General features: G+C 44.4%; 1 protein-coding gene across 4 annotated transcripts in view; it reads right to left on the bottom strand.

The window, feature by feature from the left end:
* Positions 1–21,440, bottom strand: part of FARP1 (FERM, ARH/RhoGEF and pleckstrin domain protein 1) — a 293,252-nt gene that overhangs the window by 82,292 nt on the left and 189,520 nt on the right. For all 4 annotated transcript variants that reach the window (XM_047851626.1, XM_047851615.1, XM_047851633.1 and 1 more), the window contains exon 3: positions 16,806–16,910. In XM_047851626.1, coding sequence (XP_047707582.1) covers positions 16,806–16,910 — 105 coding nt within the window. The remainder of the gene's footprint in view (positions 1–16,805; positions 16,911–21,440) is intronic.

Raw genomic sequence — 21,440 nt, 5'->3', positions numbered from 1 at the left:
GATAAAAAGAAAATCCCAAGCAGGCTCCACACTGTCAGTGCAGAGCCCTACACGGGCCTCGAACTCACAAACCACAGGATCATGACCTGAGCAGAAACTGAGGCGGGATGCTCAACTGACTGAGCCACCCAGGCGCCCCTGATCAGTAATATTTTATCATGAAATTCTCATTTCTGTATTTCCTATCCTCTGCTGCTCTCCTGCTTCACGGAGCTTATGGTCTAGTGAGGAAGTAACAGGAACCAACCCCCCCACACTGACAAAAGTGAAGATGTGCCTGACCCAAAGGGAATGAAGGGAGGAGCAGAGGACTCCCAGGGTCTGGGGCAGAGCAGTCTGACCCAGGCATGGGGGCAGGGGGACCGGAGACCCGATACAAACAGGACATTGTGAAGGGAACACGTCCCTGAAGATGCTGTCATGTGGAGATCTGAAGGGAACAGAAGACACACAGGTAAAACCTTTGTCCAGGTGCCAGAGGTGCAAGGGGACAGCTGCAGAGCAGGGCTGGTGGGTCAGGAAGGGGTCAGCCCTGCCGGAAGCCACGTTGAGATTCTTCATCCTTATCCTAAGAGCAATGTAAAGGATTTAAGCACAGGGCTGATACAGTCAGATGTGCACTGTAAAAAGACTGATCTGGCAGTGTGGGAACAGACAGAGGGGCCGGAGCAGAGGCAGGCTGACCACACAAATAGTGCAGGCAAGAGAGGATGGTATTTTGGACCAGGAATGCAGAAGTAGAGTCGGGGGAAGTGGGCAGATCTGAGAAAAATTTAAGAGGTAAAATCCCCAGGGATTTACTGATGGACTGGATATGGTGGCTGAGGCAGAAGACAATGACCAAAATGACATGAGAATTTCTGCTGAGGGCATCTGGACTGATGCAGGTACAATTCACAAAGATGGGAGTGCTGGAAGAGGGCCAGGATGGAGGTTCTAGACACTTTGATTTTGTTGAGGTGCCCTTGGATTTCATGAGCAAGAGATAGTATGGAAAGGGCGGGACGCACTCGTCTGGAGCTCTGAGGTGAAGCCTGGACAGGAGATCTCACACTAGAAGTCACCACAAGGCGCCCAGGTGACTCAGTCATTTAAGAATCCAACTCTTGGTTTCAGCTCAGTCATGATCTCATGGTTCAAGGGTTCGAGCCCCACGTCAACCTCTGCAAGGACAGCGTGTAGCCTGCTTGGGATTCTCTCTCCCTCCCTCTATCTCTGCTCCTCTGCTGCTCATGCCCTATCTCTTTCTCTCAAAATAAATAAAACATTAAAAAAAACTAAACAACAACAAAAACCTGCTAAGAAAAAAAGGAGTGGGAGGAGGGGAGGAGGGGGACGAGGTGGGGAGGAGGGGGAGGAGGAAGGGAAGCAGAAGCCGCCACCATCCTTACTCCATAGAGGATAAGGGTCACGGAGACTCATGGAGGATAAGACTCACCGAGTCCAGAGGATAAAACCTATGAGCACCGATGGCACGTCCACCACGGACCAGCCAGGTGGAAGCAGTTGAGAACAGAAGGAAAAAAGGAGAGTGGTGTCACAGAAGTCATGGGAAGGCAGTTTCCAGAAGGAAATATACCAAGAACTGTTCAAATAAGATGAGAACTAAAAGTTCTGCTGGTGAGTTGACTCGGAGGTGGGAATGAAAGTCTGGCGGGTGGTGAAGAGGCAGGAAGGACACAGACTTTTCCAAGAAGCTTGGCTGAGAGGCAGGCAGCAAGAGACTAGGGCCACAGGGGGGTGAGGGATCAGATAAGGGTATTGTTGAATTACTTGTTTTTATTATTCTGTTTTTCAAACGTTTTTAAGTAATCTCTAAGCCTAATACGGGGCTGGAACTCACAATTCCAAGATCAAGAGTCACATGCTCTACTGACTGAGCCAGCCAGATGCCCCTATTTGCTTGTGAGTCACAGAAAACTGGGTGCGTCTAAAAAAGTGGAGGGATTCAGGGGCACCTGGGTGGCTCAGGCGGTTGAGCATCCAGCTTCAGCTCAGGTTTGTGAGTTCGAGCCCCGCGTCCGGCTCTGTGCTGACTGTGTAGAGCCTGCTTGGGATCCTCTGACTCCCTCTCTCTCTCTGCCCTTCTCGTGCTCTCTATGAAAAAATAATAAACATTAAAATTTTTTTTAAAGCGAAGGCATTGAGCATATGAGCAAGAAGGGTTAGTCACCAATGTCCTAAGGGATGTGAGAAGACGGCCCTAAAACCCAGGGCAATGGTTTGAGGTAGAAGGAAGAGCTATTCCACTGAGGGAGACAGAAAGGCCAGTGGCAGGTGGGAGTTTACATTTCTGTGCCGGGAGCAGGCAAGTTCCTCGTGGAGGCTTTCTGCTTCCCCAGTCAAGTGGGAGGCCTGGAGGACTGAGGCAAGCAGGGAATACTGGAAATAGTTGCACGGGACAGCGCGTTAACTGGAGAACCCCGGTGGGATTTCCCAGGGCTGCCGAGCGGCCACTCACGAGCCTGTAGGCCGGCGCTCTCCCGGCCACCTCGGGGAACCGTCTCCGCGAACCTTCCCCACTGCCAGCTCTTCCTCAACTTCCACAAGCCACTCAGGACAAAACAACTATGCTCTGGCAACATAGCCGCCAATTTTATGAATTGTTTTAAAACATCTCTCGTCTGTTTTTGGCATTTCTGTGGAAAGCATCGAATACAATCACCAACTGGAGCCAACTGAGCATGTGGTTTTACAACACGCAGGTCTGGGAACATCAGACCGGCCTGAATTAGCTTGTTTGGTCGAGCTCTGCAGCAAGAAGGCTACGAGCCATCGATCACGTCACAGCTGACCCGCTGGGTGAGAGCTCAGGGCCTCGGGGAACCTCACCGTTTACCAGTTACATTGATGTTTGCGGGGCTCAGAGAAAAGGTCTTGCACACGCAGGACTTAAACTACTATAAATGGGGGGCGCCTGGGTGGCTCAGTCGGTTGAGCGTCCGACTTCGGCTCAGGTCATGATCTCACGGTCCATGAGTTCAAGCCCCGCGTCGGGCTCTGTGCTGACAGCTTGGAGCCTGGAGCCTGCTTCAGATTCTGTGTCTCCCTCTCTCTGACCCTCCCTCGTTCATGCTCTGTCTCTCTCTGTCTCAAAAATAAATAAACGTTAAAAAAAAAAAATTTAAACTACTATAAATGGATGAGCTACAGGGAACAAGACAAATAAGGCTGCCGCCTGACCAGAGTTAAAGCGTTGAAGTTTGCTATATGGGGAAGGCGGCTGGGAAGCATCTAGACTAGACTAAGTCATCTTAGACCAATCACTTGTTCACTGAACCTAAGCAGGACAGAAACAAGTTCCAGACAAGTTAAAAAGGCAACAAAGGCACCATCACCTATCCTTCCCCACCGATGGATCTCCAGACGGTCACAACTGTAATGATCTCCATGTCTAATCGCCCCGCCCACCCCTTCCACCAGGCCACACTTCCCTGTCTTCTCTAACACCATGCAGCTGGGCTCCAGAGCACATCCATGCTACCTGACTATACAGGGATTTGGTTTAAATGAATGGATTTCTAGAAACGTCATTCCAATCAGTACAACCCACTGAATCAGGGAACTTCCCTTGCTGGGGTTCGAAGGCCTATAGAAGAGGCTGCTGGGGCCACCATGCCCGACAACCACGGACTTGGTGGCGTGGACAACAGATCTGGAGGCTCATGGTGTCATGGGTTGGGTTTCTCCCGAGACCTCCCTCGACTTGTAAATAAATGTCTGTCTTCCGGATGTGCACACCCACGACCATCCTTCTGTGCACACATACTCCTGGTGTCTCTCTGGTATGTCCAAATTTTCTCTTTGTAAAGTGACAAGTGTCAGTGGATTAGGGCCCACTCTAATGGCCTCATTTTAACTTAACCATCTCTCTTTTTTTAAAAAAATCTTTATTTACTTTTGAGAGAGAGAGAGACAGAGAGATACACAGACAAATAGACACAGGGAGATATAGAATCCGAAGCAGGTTCCAGCTGCTCTGTCAGCACAGAGCCTGACGGGGGGCTCTGTGAACCACGAAATCACGACCTCAGCCGAAGTCAGATGCTTAACTGACTGAGCCACCTAGGCATGCATTAACCACCTCTTTAAAGGTCCTATCCTCAAGTACAGTTTCATTCTGAGGTACTGCGTGTTAGAGCTTCAACACAGAAATTTTAGGAGGACACAACTCAGCCTATAACATCTATCTTCCACAATTTGGTATCAACACAGCTTTCCAGCCGACTGTTCTCCCATTTGCCTACATTTCAGTCAGGTTCCCTTTTTTCCTCTGACCTTCTGTTAATGTTAGTGTTAAGTGAGAAGAACACTTTACTGCCTAGTTATGAAAGGCAGGGCAAGATGAACCACTGCTCCCAAAGCGGTTTCTGTTCTTTCCCTAAACCTTTTTAGCCCCTATCATGTTGGTGAGTGACATTTTAGGTAGATTTTGCAGGCAACTAAAACATTGGGGGTATTTTGGAAAGGTTCTTATTAAAAGAGACTCAGTTACTAGATATCTTTCGGGAAGGGCACTGGGAAGAGACTGTTTCTTGGGCACCTCCTGCGTGCCAGGCACTAAACAGGTGCTTTATAAATTCTCATTTAATGCTCCTAACAATATGGTCATTTTACACAGGCTGGAAGCCAAGCTCAGAAAGCTTATTTAAGCTGCCCAAGGTCACACATAGCTGAGATTCAACATCAAGTCCATTTGACCCCAAACCTGTGCTTTTTCTGTAACATCATATGCTGCCCCTCTAAAAGCTAACAGACTCAACAAAAGCTCAGCTCTCCTCTTCAGGTTTAAAAATCAAAACTGCGGGGTGCCTGGGCGGCTCAGTCGGTTGAGCATCCGACTTCGGCTCAGGTCATGATTCACGGTTTGTGGGTTCGAGCCCCACACATCAGGCTCTGTGCTGACGGCTTGCTCAGAGCCTGGAGCCTGCTTCGGATTCTGTGTCTCCTTCTCTCTCTGTCCCTCCCCCGTGCATGCTTTGTCTCACTCTGTTTCTCAAAAATAAATAAATGCAAAAAAAATATTTTTTTAAATAAAAATCAAAACTGCATACAACAGGGGCGCCTGGGTGGCTCAGTCGGCTAAGCGTCCGACTTCAGCTCAGGTCATGATCGCATGGCTCGTGAGTTCAAGCCGCACATCGGGTTCTGTGCTGACAGCTCAGGGCCTGGAGCCTGCTTCCGATTCTGTGTCTCCCTCTCTCTCTGCCCCTCCCTCACTCATGATCTCTCTTTCTCTCAAAAATCAACATTAAAAAAAATTTTTAAAACTGCATACAAAAATATTTCATCACCTATAACATATATAGGAGCCAGATAAAATGTTATAGAAAGTTATCTAGTGTCTAGAATTCATTGCAACAAAGTAGTCTTTCCACAAGCTAATTCCAACATGAAATAACTTTACTTTGAATTTGTTTGTAATAATTTGTTTAAATGTAATTTTTCATATTAATGTTAAGTGTGGCCTTCTTTTTAAACCAATTAGAGATTTTTGATTCTGTCATAGATTTACAGAGACTGGATTTATCTTCCTATAGGAAAAACAAATAAACAAAAATTAAAAAAAAAAAAAGGGAAAAACATACTTAGCACAACAGATCTGAAGGCTGAGGACACCAGACAATGAGAAACTGTGATCCCTCAGAGACAAGAAAATAAAATCACGATCCCTACACTTGCCCTAGACTTCTGTCTACAGTAGGTTTCCAGGCTGTGGTACAGAGAAGAAAAACCCGGCAAAATCCATGAGTTGAAAAGGTGGGGCTGACAGATCACCGCGGGGGGGGGGGGGGGGGGAGGGAGTAAGGGGGGCGAGTAATAACGAGTAGGAAGCTCCCTCCAGAAAGATCATTTAGAAGAGTATAGAAGGTTCCCATTGAGTAATCAGCTGAATACTGATCAATGTCAACTGGTGAAGAAAGTACCCAAGATTTGGGAGAAAGAACCAATGAAAAGATTCAAGGTATCAGTGCCTGGTGCTCACAGAGTCAGGAACACTACCAATTCTCACCAGCAAGATCAGACAACCCGAGGATTCTGGGCACTGGGCAGAGTACTGAAGAGTCATCCCTTAGCACTGAAGAATAATTAACCCCGGACTATACACTACATGAGACCCATTTAATGTGCTTAAAAGCCAGATATGAGAGGATTAAATGGTTTCCAAATAAGTTAATTGCATCCCAGAACACTCAATAAAAATTTATAGGAATATAAAACTATCCAGTACTCAACAAGGTAAAATTTACAATATCTGACATCCAATAAAGAAAAATCGCCAGACACACAAGGAAGCAGGAAAACAGGCCCATAATCAGACAAAACACTCTGACCTGGAATGCAGGCATTATAATTAGCAGAAGGAGGACATAAAGACAGTTATTATAACTGTATTCCTTACGTTCAAAGTTGAGATATAGAAAACATAAAAAGATCCAGATGAAACCTCTAGAGATAAAAACCACATTGGGAGATTAACACATACACGACAAGATGAAAATCAGATTAGACCTTGCAGAAAAAATACTAATGAACTTGAAGATGCAGCAATAGAAACAATTCAAAATGAAACAGAAAGGTAACCAAGACATTAATAGTGCATCACAGAACTGTAGAACAACTTTAGGCATCCTAACATGCATGGCACTGGAGTCACAAAGGACAGGAGGTAGCAGTGGAGGGGGCAAAAAACAGGACAAAAAATGAAAAGAAAGAACAGCTGAAAATTTTCCAAATTTGGTGAAAACTATAAACCCAACAGATTCAAAAGGCTCAGAAAATCTCCAGCCTAAGAAATGTGAAGAAAAGTGCATGGAAGCACATCATCACCAAACTGCCCCAAAACAGCAATAAAGAGGCAATCTTAAAATCAGCCAGATATGGGGCACCTGGGTGGCTCAATTGATTGATTTCAGTTCAGGTCATGATCCCAAGGTCATGGGATCAAGCCCCAAACTTAGGATTCTCTCTCTCTTTCCCTCTGCTTCTCTTCTCTGCTTGCAATCTCTCTCTCTAAATAAATAATATAAATAAACAGCCAAAGAAGATTATGCACAAAGGAACAAAGGTAAAGATGACAGCAGACTTCTTGTCAGAAACAATGCAAGTGGGAATGCAATGGGGCAAGATTTTAATGCCCTTGAAGAACAAATTTATTAGAATTTTATACCCAGCAAAAATGTCTTTCAAAACGGAAGGCAAAATAAGGACTCAAACATATGAAAGCTGAGAGAAGTCATTGCCAGCAGGGCTGTACAAGAAGAAATGTTAAAGGAAGTCCTTCAGGCAGAAAGAAAATAATATCAGATGGAAATCTGTGTCTACACAAAGGAACGAGGGACACCAAAATGTCAATCGTGTGGTTAATGTATACAATATTTGAGACATTTTTAATATTATTTATAGACAACTGACTGGTAAAAATAACAATGTAGTGTGGGATTCATAACTTTTGTAAAAGAAAATATGACAAAAATAGCAAAAAAATCAGAAAAGGGAAAATGGAAGTATACTACTGTAAGTTCTTATACTGTAGGTGAAGTGGCATAATCTCTCTTAAAGGCAGGCCCTGATAAGTTAAAAGTGTGTATTATGAACCCAAAAGCAACTATGAAAGTTACAAATGAAAGAGTTATAGATTATAAGCCAACAAAGAAGGTAAAATGGAATCACTGAAATATTTAATTAATCAAAAGACAGGCCGAAAAAAGGAACAAAGAATGGGTAAGATGAAGAGAAAATAGCAAGATGCCCCATTTAAATCATATGAGCAATCACATTAAATGTAAATGTTCTAAACACCCCCAATTAAAAAGCAGGATTGTTAGACTGGACAAAAAGGCAAGACGCAAATGTATGCTACCTTTAAGAAACACACTACAATATAAAGATGCAAACAAGTTAAAAGGAAAAGAATGAAAAACGTATATTATGCAACTAGTAATTTTAAAAAATTACAGCAGCTATATTAGTATCAAGGTACATACCAGAACAAAGAATATCACCAGGGATAAAGAAGGAATTTTTTTCATAACAAAGGTGTCGATTAATTCAGAGGGTAGGAAAATCTTAAGTATTTATATGCTTAAAAACAGAGCTTCAAAATACATGAAGCAAAAAGTGATGTAATAGCAAAGAGAAATAGAAAAATCCACAGGGTCTGAGATTTTAATACTTCTCATTAGTCCTGGGAAGGGCACTCTCTTCCCAGTCAGCAAGGCCCAGATGCCAAAGCATCAAGAATACAGAAAATAAAAAAATACTGAAGGATAAGATCAGTGGTTGTGAGGGCCTCAGAGAGGAGGGAGGGATCGGTAGGTAGAGCAGAGGACATTTTTAGGGAAGAGAAACTATTCTTTATGATACTTTGACGGTGGACACATGTCAAAGACATCTGTCAAAACCGATAGCATATGCAACACAAAGAACGGACACTAATGTAAACTTTGGACTGTAATATGTTAATACTTGCTCAACAATTATACATATCACACGACTGCAAGATGTTAAAAATAAGGGACACTGTGCATTTGGGGGGGGTCAGTATACGGTACCTCTCTTTACTTTCTGTCCAGTTTTTCTGTAAAGTTAACATTTTTTAAAAAAGTCAATGGGGCGCCTGGGTGGCGCAGTCGGTTAAGCGTCCGACTTCAGCCAGGTCACGATCTCGCGGTCTGGGAGTTCGAGCCCCACGTCAGGCTCTGGGCTGATGGCTCGGAGCCTGGAGCCTGTTTCCGATTCTGTGTCTCCTCTCTCTCTGCCCCTCCCCCGTTCATGCTCTGTCTCTCTCTGTCCCAAAAATAAAAAATAAATTAAAAAAAAAAGTCAATTAATTAAAAAACAAATGAGAACAAAAAACCCCACGTATCTCTCCAGCTTAAGAAATGGAAGGTTACCCATTGCTCTATTTTTCCCGTGATCCATCCTTCTCCCAGACTCTCTGCTCAAGGAAAGCTTTGCCTCCTCTGAGAACTGCCCCATCGACCCAGCCATCGTGGCCTCACACCACGGTGCTGCTGGTGATGTGTGACGACAGAGGCACCCCACGGCCTTATTTCTGCTGGGTTCCCAAACTTCCATCTGTCTGTGGCTCAGCAAGTCTTCATCCTTTACACCTGGCATGTGTCCACAAAGACCCCCTCTGGGATGTAGATGCCCTCAGACCCCCAGGGGAAGAAGCAAGGTCAGGACAGGAGGCTGCTACTAAGCATACGGGAAGGAAATCTGGCCAACGCCAGTGGGGCTGGGAAACCACCAACAAGGGATGTAGCCATGGTTTCTGTGGCTTCAAGCCCCTAGAAAGCAAGTCTGCAACTACAGAGTGAAATGCGTCCCTCCAAAATTCCTATGTTGAAGCCCTAACCTCGCAATGTGACTGTCTCTGGAGAAAAGGTGTTCAGAAGTTAATTAAAGTTGAATAAAGTCATAAAAGGATAGAACTGTGGCCTTATAAGAGGAGGAAGATCTCGGTCTCTGTCATGCGAGGACACCTTGAGAAGGTAAACATCTACAAGCCAGAAAGAGTGTCCTCACCGCAAGTGACCATATAAAATATAAATATAAAATATAAACTAAACAATAAGATGCCCATCTTCTTCCTGAGCTTTACCAGCACGTATTAGACACTGGAACCATTTTATCAGATCAGTAAGCACTGTGGCTTTAACAAAACACTGGTGGGCCAACTTCTCTGGTTTCTGAGCTAGAAGGCAAGCACAAGACACAACAGATATCCGAGTACCTCCCATGCGCAGGAATCCTGCTGGGTTTGTGACTGTAAAGTATCAGAATTAATCCTCATGACAATCTTGTAAAATCATCACTTATTAATCCCATTTTCCAGATAAAGTACAAAATCAAAGAGGTTCAGTATCTGCCCAGCTGCTATATGACAAAACAAATGTTCAAACAGAGATTTACAAGCCACGATGCACGCCCTTCCTGGGATCCTCAACAGGCTGATGAGATAAATCTTATCACACACCTATCTCTACCACTGAGGCTCACACAGCAGCTCTCTGGGAGGGACCAGTGTGAGGAAAGGCAGCCAAGTGTAGCAGACAGCAGCTTGCTGAGACAGGTTTGTGTGAAAATCCTGGTTATAAAGATCATTGTCAAGTATCGGGCAAGTTACCTCTCTGAATCTTCTCACTGTAACATGGAGATGATAAAACACCCACCTCAGAGAAATATTTTAAAGCAGAGATTGGCCAACTACGGCTCATGGGCCAAATCCTGACTATCATGTGTTTTGGTACAGCCAAGACCGGCCTTTACACTTCTCGTGATTGGAAAGAAAAAAAACAAAACAAAAACCAAAAAACAAAGGAGTGTATTTCATGATGTGAAGACTCTGAAATTCAAACATCCATGCCCCTAAATAAAGTTTTATTGGGACACAACCATGCACATCTATTTAGATATTGCCCATGGCCGTTTTTGTGCTGTGATGGCAGGGCTGGGTGGTTGCCATGGAGACGGTATGGCCCGCAAAACCTAATCCGTTTACTGTCTGGCTTTTTGCCAACCTCTCATAAGAAGAACAAATGAGATGCATTCAGGTGTGCAGCAGAGTCCAAGGGCAGCCAGGCCAAGGTCTCTGAGTTCACGCCAATGGCAAGCTACTGTTTTTCTGGCCTTTTACCAGCCCTTACAGTCTAGCTACCAATTAGCTGGCATATTAAGGACAGAGTCTTGACTCCTAGGATCAATAGCATTTCTGCCACGGAAAAGACCAATCCATAAAAAAAGCTGATGAAAAGATTTCTCTGCTCCTGTGGGGCAATCTCCCGGGCACGGCTTCCTGGACTCAAAGCCAAGGGCAGGCCAAACTTGCATGTAAACACAGCAACCAACTCTATTAACTGGCAAGCCACGGGACAAGTCTAATTAAGGGTAGAGCACAATTGATTACTAATTATCACTAGTTTATTTCCCATCCTGAGAAACACATCTTAGACCACGGAAAGTACTCCTTCTCCCCGAGGCTTTTTTTCAAACCCTTACAGAACGGCCTGTCCCGACGTGGGTGTTTCATGTGATGGAAACGAGACAAGGGGCGGAAGGCTGGGCTCAGACGTGAGCCTACCGTCTAAGCACAAAGGTCCACAATTCCGTGTGCCAGGGACTCTGGGGATCCTAGTTTCCCACATAACAGGCACAGGCCCACGGGCAAAGCCAGCTGTGACGGCCCACGTTCAGACATTTTGAGACCCACCAGGCTTCCCCTTGGTTTGGCAGACAAGTAAACGGCCTCCCAGAGGAAGCCCGGTAAAGGTAATAATCACAACACTAGCATTTAAAAAACGATAATATGTCTGTGTGCACCGCAGCGTTTTTCACAGCCACCGAGGGGTGGAAGCAACCTCAACAGTCCACCAACAGCTGAACGGGCACACACAACGTGGGACAGCCATACAACAGAATTATCACCGAGCCTCAAAAAGCACGGATACCCTGTCATATGCTACACCGTGGCGGAACCTCACATCATGCTCCGTGAAACAAACCAGTCGCAAAAAGACACACTCTGTGGGAGTCCACTTAGAGGGATCCAGAGTAGTCAAACTCACAGAGACAGAAAGTAGGTTGGTGACTGCCAGGGGCTGGGGGGAGGACAAGAGAGCTGTATCACGGACACGGAATTTCAGGTTAAGATGTGGCACAATGTGGATACAGTTAACAGTATCGTACTGTCCACTCAAAGGTGGTTAACACGCTAACACGTTAGCTGCTCTTGGCAATTTAAAAAATGGGAATGATAAGAGTTTCCATAACTAACACTTTCTGAACACTCGAGTAGGTCCCAGACACAGGGATTACATGTGCTGATCCACATTATCACATATGAGCCTCTCAAAAACTCCACAGGTTGGGCACTCTTCCCTCATTTCTACCCACGAGCAGAGCGAGGGTCAGCGAGGCCAGCCCCCTGCTCCTGTCACCCTGCTCCAGGGACTTGAGGGCTGACAGTTGGACCTGTAGAGCTCCTTTCCCGGGCTGCTACAAAACGCCACCCCACTAGAAATCGACAGAATCTCAGAAGGCAACAGAAACTACCGGATACCTATCTTAAATTCCCAAGCACCTTTACTAAGAGCAGAGATGAAAACCCAGCCAGACCCCTCAGTTCAACAAAGTCAAGACCTGTCCTTGGCTCTTCCAAAATAGATTGTCAGTCAGCCTCTGGACACTTTTTGGTCATTATTTCTGCTCCTCTGTGCTTTTATTTCATCGCGTTTTTGGGGATAAAGTTTAACTGATGTTCTATTTTTATTTTTTTAATGTTCATTTATTTTGGGGGAGGGAGGGGCAGAGTGACGAGGACAGAGGATCTGAAGCGGGCTGCACGCTGACATCAGCACAGAGCCCGATATGAGGCTCAGACTCACGAACCGTGAGAATAACAGATTAATTGTCGCAACAACTTCTTTCTTAAATTTTATAAAATTAACTGTCAGGTTGGGATTTTGTAATTGACAGAGAACAAAATATGGAAATATTGTCAGAATGGAAGGATGATGGATAGCATGGGCTTGTGTTCAGACAGAACTGAACTTGAATCAAAGTTATGGCATTTCCTAGCTGTGAACCTCTGGACGAGAACTTAACCCCTTTAAGATTTAGCTTCCTCATCAGAAAAAGGGTATATGATGGGCTCTTCCTGGAATGAATGAAATACTGTAGGTAAAACTAATATGATGCCTTGCAACGAGGTATTACTCTCCAGGGCACGTGTTAGCAAACTGTGGCTTCCTGTATCCTAAATAAAGTTTTATTGGAACAAAGCCCATCTATTCATTTACATATCGCCCACGGCTGCTTCCGCACTATAAGGGCAGACTTGAGTAGCTGCAACAGAGACCCTACAGCCTGCAAAGCCTTAATATAGTATTTATTATCTGGCCCTTTGTAAAGTGTACTGATCCTTGCTTTAGAATATGGGCCATGTTAGCTGTTGTGTCCACAGGGACCAGAACAGTCTGGCACATGGTAAGCACTCACGTGGTGGCTTTTTTTGTGTGTTACATGCGACAAATAAACACCTGTTTTTTTGGTCATCGTTACTAGGTTTTCTGTATTTTGCAGCTGAACATATTACAAGAAAGCAGTGAGATCATAAAAATCAAGCACGATAAAACTTAAAAGTCACCAGCACAGGTGCTGGTGCACAGGAAGATGAACAGGTTTGTAAATTCTAGAAAGGCACTGAACTTGGGGTCAGAAGAACATAGTTAGAATCTCAGCTCCACCATTAGCTAGTTGGCTGACCCAGATACGGAACAGTTATGAGAATCTTAGTGCCCTCACCACTACTATTTATCGTTTAGAAAGGCATCTCCAGCTGGCTCAAACAGGGCAAGAACGGAGTCAGGGAAGCCATTAGGACCTTGTGGTAATTCAGGCAAAGGTGTTAGAAATAATGAGATAGCATATCCTCCAGTGTTCTGAGAATCATTATTTTAACACAAAAAAAGTTTATGAAACAATGTTCCATAGAACTTACAACACGGTATTGTAATTATTTGTTTCCTTGTCTCTCTTACCAAGCTGTGCACTTTTTTTCTCTTTCAAGCTGTGCACTTCTAATGAATGGAAACCATAACCACCTCTTGCTGTCACTTTGTATCACGTGTCTTCCATGATATAAAGTATGAGGACTGAGGCAGTGTAGGCACAAGAAATTTGTTGGATAAATAGAATGCAGAATTAGATTTGGCCCATCTGTGGTCATGCGCCACATGAGAAAGGACTGGGAGTCAGGGAGGCTCAAAGTTTAATTTAAGTACGAGGAAATGGCGAAGAGTATTTGGAGACAGGAATAAGCTGAGAAAACACTATTCACACCCACTTTTAGGTATGTGACAGATTGGTTCATTCACCACCTACCCACTCGCCTCCTGTGTATGTCTTCCTTGCAGCATTCTCTTCTTTGCTGTGACGAGTCCCTCTCCTGGTTTTCCTCCTCCCCATCTGCACCTCCTCTGACAGTTCTTCCCTCTCTGTCCATCCCTTAAATGCTGGTGTTCCACGCTGGCTTCCTTTCTACTCTCTACGCTCTCATCCAGTTTCAGAACTTCAATTAATGTTTAAAATAATCTTGCGGGGGAGCCCGAGTGGCTCAGTCAGTTAAGCGTCCAACTCTTCATTTCGGCTCAGGTCATGATCTCACAGTTTATGAGATTGAGCCCTGCGTTGGGCTCCGTGCTGACACTGAGGAGCATGGTTGGGATTCTCTCTCTCCCTCTCTCTCTGCCTCTCCCCTGCTTGCGTGCACACACACACAGTCTCTCAAAATAAACAAACATTTAATTACAAAAAATAGTCCTATGAGTCTTAAATCTCCATTTCAGCTCACATCTCTTTCCTGTGCTCTGGAAAATACACCCACAGGCCCTGCCCACTGGACGTCTCCACTGGGATGTTCACTGACACCCCCAAGTCCTCATGTCTGGGATGGAACTCATTGTCTTTATCTTTTCGCAGACATGGTGAGGCTTTCATCCCCAGCGATTGGTGCCACTGTCCCCCAGATGGCAAAGCTGGAAAACCCAGCTGCTCTGAGCCTGCTTTGTCTCACAAGCCCATCCATTCAGTCACATCCCCAACTGCCTCCTCCTCCAAAACCTCTTGAATCCACCCATCTCGCTCCAGCCCACCACCTCGGTTCTCCCGTAATCCCTTGCCACTACGCCTCCAGCCAGAAACACAGCAAACCCCTAACGGCCTTCCTGATTCTAGTCTTTTCCTATTGCAGTCCAGCCCAGTCGTCTTTCTAAACCATAAATCAGATCATACCATGTTCCCTTTAAAACACACTGACAGCTTCCTGAACACACAAGCTTGGTACAGAACTGTGCTGTCCCACACAATAGCCGCTAGCTACATGTGTCTCCTGAGCACCTGCAATGCGGATGGCATGAATCAAGAGAGTCTGTGTTGGATGCACACCAGACTCAAAGGCTCCGCATGAAAAAATGTGAAATAGTTTATTCATAGTTTTTGTTCCTGATCACATGTTGAAATGGTAATGGTTTTGGACGTATTACATTAAGTTACACATACTTTTAATTTCATTTTTTTTTAAACAAAACTGCTAGAAAATGTGAAATTACATACGTGGCTCATATTTTATTTTTACTGGACGGCAATGGTATAAAAGTCCTTCGAGATGTGGCTCCCTGCCTACTTTTCAGTTTCCTTTTTCTCACCTCCTTCACCTGAGCCTCTCCTCCTTACCTGTCACCCCCAGCCTTCCTTGCACGTTCCTGCAGGTTGTTTTCTGCTCTTTATACATGGGTCCCCCCCTCACTGGAACATTCTATTATTTTTAATGTTTATTTATTCTTGAGAGGGAGACAGAGAGCACGAGTGGGGAAGGGGCAGAAAGAGAGGGGGGAGACACAGAATCCGAAGCAAGCTCTGGGCTCTGAGCTGTCAACACAGAGCCCGACACGGGGCTCGAACCCACGAACCGTGAGATCATGACCTGAGCCAAAGTTGGATGCTTAACCAACTGAGACACCTAGGCTTCCATGGAACATTCTTTCTATTAGGTCAACTCCCACTGGCCTCATGGGACTCAGCTTTGTAGTATCTGGGAAGGATTTCCTGAACACCAATGTTATTTGTTACCCCCACTGCCCAATGCTCCCTGGCTCCAATGGAAAACACCTGTTACATGCCCTGTGCTAGTCACTGACTAAGCTTGAAACCCCGCCCGGATCATACATTTCCTGCACCTTAGTTACCGGATCCCTGGAGCAGTGGCTAGCAAGTCCTAGCTACTCTGTATACAGAATGGAGAATAAATAGAAATACAGTCAATGAACTTATAGTTGCATAGGGTGCCTAATACAAGAATCAGATACAGCCTTAAGAAAGTGCCATTAGCCAAAACACAAAAGGAACAATAAGCTATGTTCTAACTTTTGGGTTCAAACGGGTGAAACCTTTGTAAAGAGCATGACATATTTTTCAAATTTTACAATGATCAAACCTATGGATCGGGCAACCCCATGCCCTTGGATCTCACGTACTGAAACTTGAATGTAAGCTTCAGTGTACTTGCGGTAGCTTCCTTTGTTGTAAAAGCAAGAGACTAGAAACAAACTAAGTACCCCATCGTCTACAACAGATGTCAATCACGGTCATGTCTATTCAGCGGAATAGCGTGCAATGGAGAAGAAGGCAGGGGATTCTATGCACGGGAAAGAAGAGATCTTCATGATACATTAACTTAAGTAGAGTGTAAGGTACGTGACATTATATGTTGTTTCCACACATTAGTGTGTTTCAAAAGTATGCATGTGGGGCGCCTGGGTGGCTCAGTCAGTTAAGCATCAGACTCTTGATTTTAGCTCAGGTCATGATCTTGAGGTTCATGGGATCCAGCCCAGTACTGGGCTCTGCACTGAGAGTTCAGAGCTTGGAATTCTCCCTCTGCACCTTCTCTGCTCTCTCTCACTCTTTCTCTCTCTCTCAAAAAAAAAAATAATAAACTTAAAAAAAATGTGTGTGTACAGACACATACGCAGACTTTTATTAGAAGGGTACAGAAGCAACTGGTAATGGTGGTTTCTGGAGGGACAGGCAAGGGAAAAGGGTCAGAGGGAGCTGGTGTTCATCAAGCTCTTTGAACTTGCTAATCCTATGCACATAGTACTTTCAAAACAGTTTAACAAGGGCTTTCTGGCTGTTTTTCTTCTAGGACATGTATGCATGGCCAAAGAAACAGACTGACTCCTCTCCTTTCCCAAGCTGAGCAGATGGTAAAATATCAACATTAATTTCCTATCACTTACCGTGATCTTTTTGTGGTCGGGAAACTCGAGGCCAAAATAGTCCCCTTCCACGAGGTTGAGGTGGTTGCAAACTGCATCCAGCAACACTTTCCCAGGGGCTCTTTGCTGGAAACAGAAACAACAGGAGTCACCCCCTCTGAGACAGGCAGATATGAAAACAAACCACGGCTCCCACCACCAGAAGCCTCTTCATTCCTGAATCTTCAGCCCTTCTCAGCTTCCCGCCATCCACCTTCCAGAACCCTGACTGTCTGATCACCAGACCCCCGGCTGCATACCTCTGAGCCTTTTCCAGGCTTTAGATGATAATTCTCTGCCATTTTCTCCCCAGCACGGTCCCAGGCACCACCCCCTTTTTAGAAATAGACTTTATTTTTTAGGGAAGTTTTAGATTTACAGAAAACTGAAGACAAAGTACAGAGAATTCCAACATAGCTCTTCTCACCACACATAGAATCCCTTATTCTTAATCTTGCATCCATGTGGTACAGTGGTTACAAATATTGAGCCAACACGGATACATTATCATCGCCCAGAGTCCACAGTTGACATTAGGGTTCACTCTGCATTGTACAGTTCTATACTTCCTGACAAACATGTAATATTGTGTATCCTAACATGTAATATCATGGAGACACCATTACAGGATCAAGGAGGATAGTTTCACCATCCTAAGAATCCACCATGTGCCATCTAGTCAACCCTCCCCTGCTTCTCCGAACTCCTGGCTACCACTGGTCTTTCTACTGTCTCCAGTCTCACTTCTTCCAGAATGTCATACGTTTGGAATCGTACGGTACGTAACCTTCTCCTATTGGCTTCTGTTGCTCAGCAGCGCGCACGTAGGTCCCTAGATGTCTTTTCGTGGCTTCCTAGTTCATTTCTTTTATTGCTGAATAATATTCCCTTGTGTGAATGCACCACAGGTTATTTATCCATTCACCCACTGAACGACATCTTGGTTACCACCCCAGTTTAGGCAATTAAGAAGAAAGCTGCTAAAATAGGCATTGAGGAGGGCACTTGTTGGGATGAGCGTTGGGTGTTGTATGTAAGTGGTGAATCTCGGGAATCTACCCCCAAAACCACGAGCACACTATACACACTGTATGGTAGCTAACTTGACAATAAATTATATTGAGGAGGAGGAGGAGGAGGAGGAGGAGGAGGAGGAGGAGGAGGAGGAGGAGAAAGCTGCCATAAATATTTATGTGTGGGTTTTGTATGGACAGAAGTTTTCAGCTCATGATTCTGTGTTCTTTTTGTGGAAGTGGAACCCCAGTCCCTGTTCTTTTTCCCTTCCTCCACAAATAAGGCAGAAATTATGGCTTTCTTTCTTAGGTTCCCCAAGCACTTTGCGCAAATTCTCATCCATACGACACCCACACTGAAGGTAAGAGCGCATTTTATTACTCTGTATCCACAGAGCCTAAAGACTGACCAATTTTGAAGTGGATGAACAGATGAATAAAACTTACTCATTCCACAGTATTATATATGGTTCTGTATATACAAGCCTGTCTCTCCAGTTAAATTCTGGGCTACTTTATAGTTCACCTTTATATTCTTATTGGCCAGCAAAGCACCTGGCACTCACTCAAATGCCAGCTGAAATCAATACTACACATGCATTTTCTATATACTGAACCTACAGGAAAAGGGGATATGATATATAAGACACCAATTTCTACCCTAAATGCCTTGGTTTCTCTTCACTGCCTGGTGGATGCCTAATGACCCGCTAGTAAAATGGATCCAATTCCATCACACGGATCAAACGCTGGAAGAAAAATGTTTCAAAAACACAGTCCTCTACAGTTACTGCTTTTATACTTCCACCTTCCCTCTGAGAAGAGCAGAACATGTTAGGAACCAATTAGCAACTCAGGAGACCAATGGTCAGTAAGAGAGCCTGACTAATACAGTGATGGGCATGTCCATTAGCCTAGCCAGGCATGACCCGAGGAGGCGTCAAAGATGCTTCAGTGTCCAGAGGCTTAGCATTTTTTTTAAACAGATGCCACTTTATATATTCCCATATTCCTCATCACGGAAATCCAGAAGATAGCCAGAGCTATCTGAAGGTATACAATATTCTCCATGGATAATCCCAAACTCACTAGGCTCTTTGAGTGCCTGGTGTAAGGGTCTCTGGCAGAATCGTTTCACGTGAACTGATGGCAGGAAATGGGAAGAACAGTAACATCTAATAAAGAAGGAAAAGAGGGGTGCCTGGGTGGCTCAGTCGGTTGGTTGAGCATCCGACTCTTGATTTTGGCTGAGGTCATAGTCCCAGGGTTGTGGGATCGAGCCCAAATCCGGCTCTGCACTGAGCATGGAGCCTGCTTAAGATTCTCTCTCTCTTTCCCTCTGGCCCTCCTCTCTGCTCACACACTCTCTAAAATAAAAAAGCAAATAAAAGGAGGAAAAGATTTCACTTTCATTCTCTAAGAAAGATCATCCCTCCTTTACTTCCTGCGGTGAATTTACTCCTACAGTCTGCCCCATTGTTCCCCAATGCTTGTTTCCAACGCACGTTTTTGAACTTCACTCTAAGAGTAATTTTGTTCAGAATCACATCACAGTATGTAAAATGGATGGTCGTGTTGGTTGCATCGCACTGTGAATATACTTAATGCCGCCGAATTTGTATACTTAATGGCTAAAATGGTAAATGTTACGTTATATATGTTTTATCACAATAAAAAAAATGTAGGGATGCCTCGGTGGCTCAGTCAGTTGAGGATCTGACTCTTGATTTTGGCTCAGTTCATGATCCCGGGGTCATGGGATGGAACCCACACTGGGCTCCTCACTGAGCATGAAGCCCGCTTAAGATTCTCTCTGTCCCTCCACCCCTTCCCTGCTCACGTACGCTCTCTCTAAAACAAAACAAAAAAAAAATGTTTTTTAAAAATGCAGAAGAGAAAAAACAGAAAAAGTAACTGAGGATGGGGTTCACATCCTTAAAAAGCTGTGATGCACTGTAGGATCAGTTTCAACTTTTTTAAGAACAAGAAAATGAGTTCTTCTTAGAACGTTATATTGAGGGGCAGGACTAGCTCCTTGGAAGAGTGGCTGCAAAGGCCTGATCACACGGGGAGAGAGAGTGAACACCTATGTGTGTGCACCCAACGTTTGTTACAATTTCTCAGTGCAAAGAGACCTTTTATGTGTTTGGCATGAAATGAACGTTGCTGGAGTACCACAAATTTTGCATTTGGGTTAGGCTTTGCGCTGGAAGCCAGTGATGGGGTTCAAAGAGCTATAAAAGCGCAAGCCCTTTTGCTAACACAAATCTAGAAATAAGCTGATGAAGTGTGAAGAGGAGGAGGAGGCAACAGCATGGATAAAGCTAGCAAAGCATGAAGCAGAGACCTTGAGAAAGACTGAACCATAAAGGTATTTTCTCAAAGGGGGACTTACTTTAAGACACACACACACAATTCGGGGTGCCTGGGTGGCTCAGTTGGTTAAGCGTCCAACTTTGGCTCGGGTCATGATCTCGCAGTTGGTGGGTTTGAGCCCCGCATCGGGGTCTGTGCTGATGGCTCAGAACCTGGAGCCTGCTTTGGACTCTGTGTCTCCCTTTCTCTTTCCCCCTCCCCCTCTCATGCTCGGTCTCTCTCAAAAATAAACATTAAAAGAATACAAAAAACATACACACACAATCCTATTCAATGCTGTACAAGCTACATTACACAAGGAAGGGAAACCAAGTGTAATTTACACATCGTTTGAAAACTTACGTATGTTAGGAAGTTTAACATGGAAAGGATCTTATGACAAATGAGTTGTGTTAATGATCACCAAGTGTTAGTATTGGAGGGGAGGAAACAGATCTCTAAGACTCCCACAACCTCTAAGAAACTGTCAATCTGGCCAGCCCCATACTTAGCCAGTCTTGATTCAAGTATTCTAGACATGTGAGCCTTACAGAAAAGACACCAAATAGTAATTATATGTTTCATCCTGGAGAACAAATCAGCAATTAGCGAAACTACATAATCACATTTTTCTTATTGGCTACTTTTAATGATGCTGCAAAAGGCATTTGAATTTTAGCCCAGCGCACAAACAATGTGGCTGATTTCAAACTCGGCATCCATGTTCATTTTCTCCATTTTGAATGGGCTTTTCATAGAATCTATAAGAGTACATTTTCAGAAGAGGTTCGCATTCTTGGAGAATGTCTGGCCACTAAATATTGAATAACAAATAGTATGAACATTCGCATTTGGTTTTAAGGTACTAAAAACTGTGAAAGCTGCTCTAGTTTATTGCACCTTTAAAATATATCTATGCCCTCAGGCTATTTCTATTACATAAAGTTTTATGTGGAAGTATTTTTCTTCTCCTCCAAAAGAATAAAGACAATTCTTTCTGGGGTGGGGGGTGGGGGTGGTATTTTCCTCTCTCTCCCTAATTCCTCAAAGCATCTGAACAAACGATTTCCCCTATACTTGAGACAAGCTGAGGTTCTAACCTCTCAGAAACAATCTCATAGACACAAATCTATAAAGATAATGTTTGACTAGGTTTTAAAAATTCTGCATCTGCTGAGGTTTCAGAAAGCTGTTTCTGGAAGTGGTTCCCCCCCCCCCCCCTTCCTGGTTTAGGATTAACGTAACCATG

Source organism: Prionailurus viverrinus, chromosome A1 (genome assembly GCF_022837055.1).
Source record: "Prionailurus viverrinus isolate Anna chromosome A1, UM_Priviv_1.0, whole genome shotgun sequence".
Classification (NCBI taxonomy): domain Eukaryota; kingdom Metazoa; phylum Chordata; class Mammalia; order Carnivora; family Felidae; genus Prionailurus; species Prionailurus viverrinus.
This window is presented reverse-complemented; position numbering and strand designations above follow the sequence as displayed.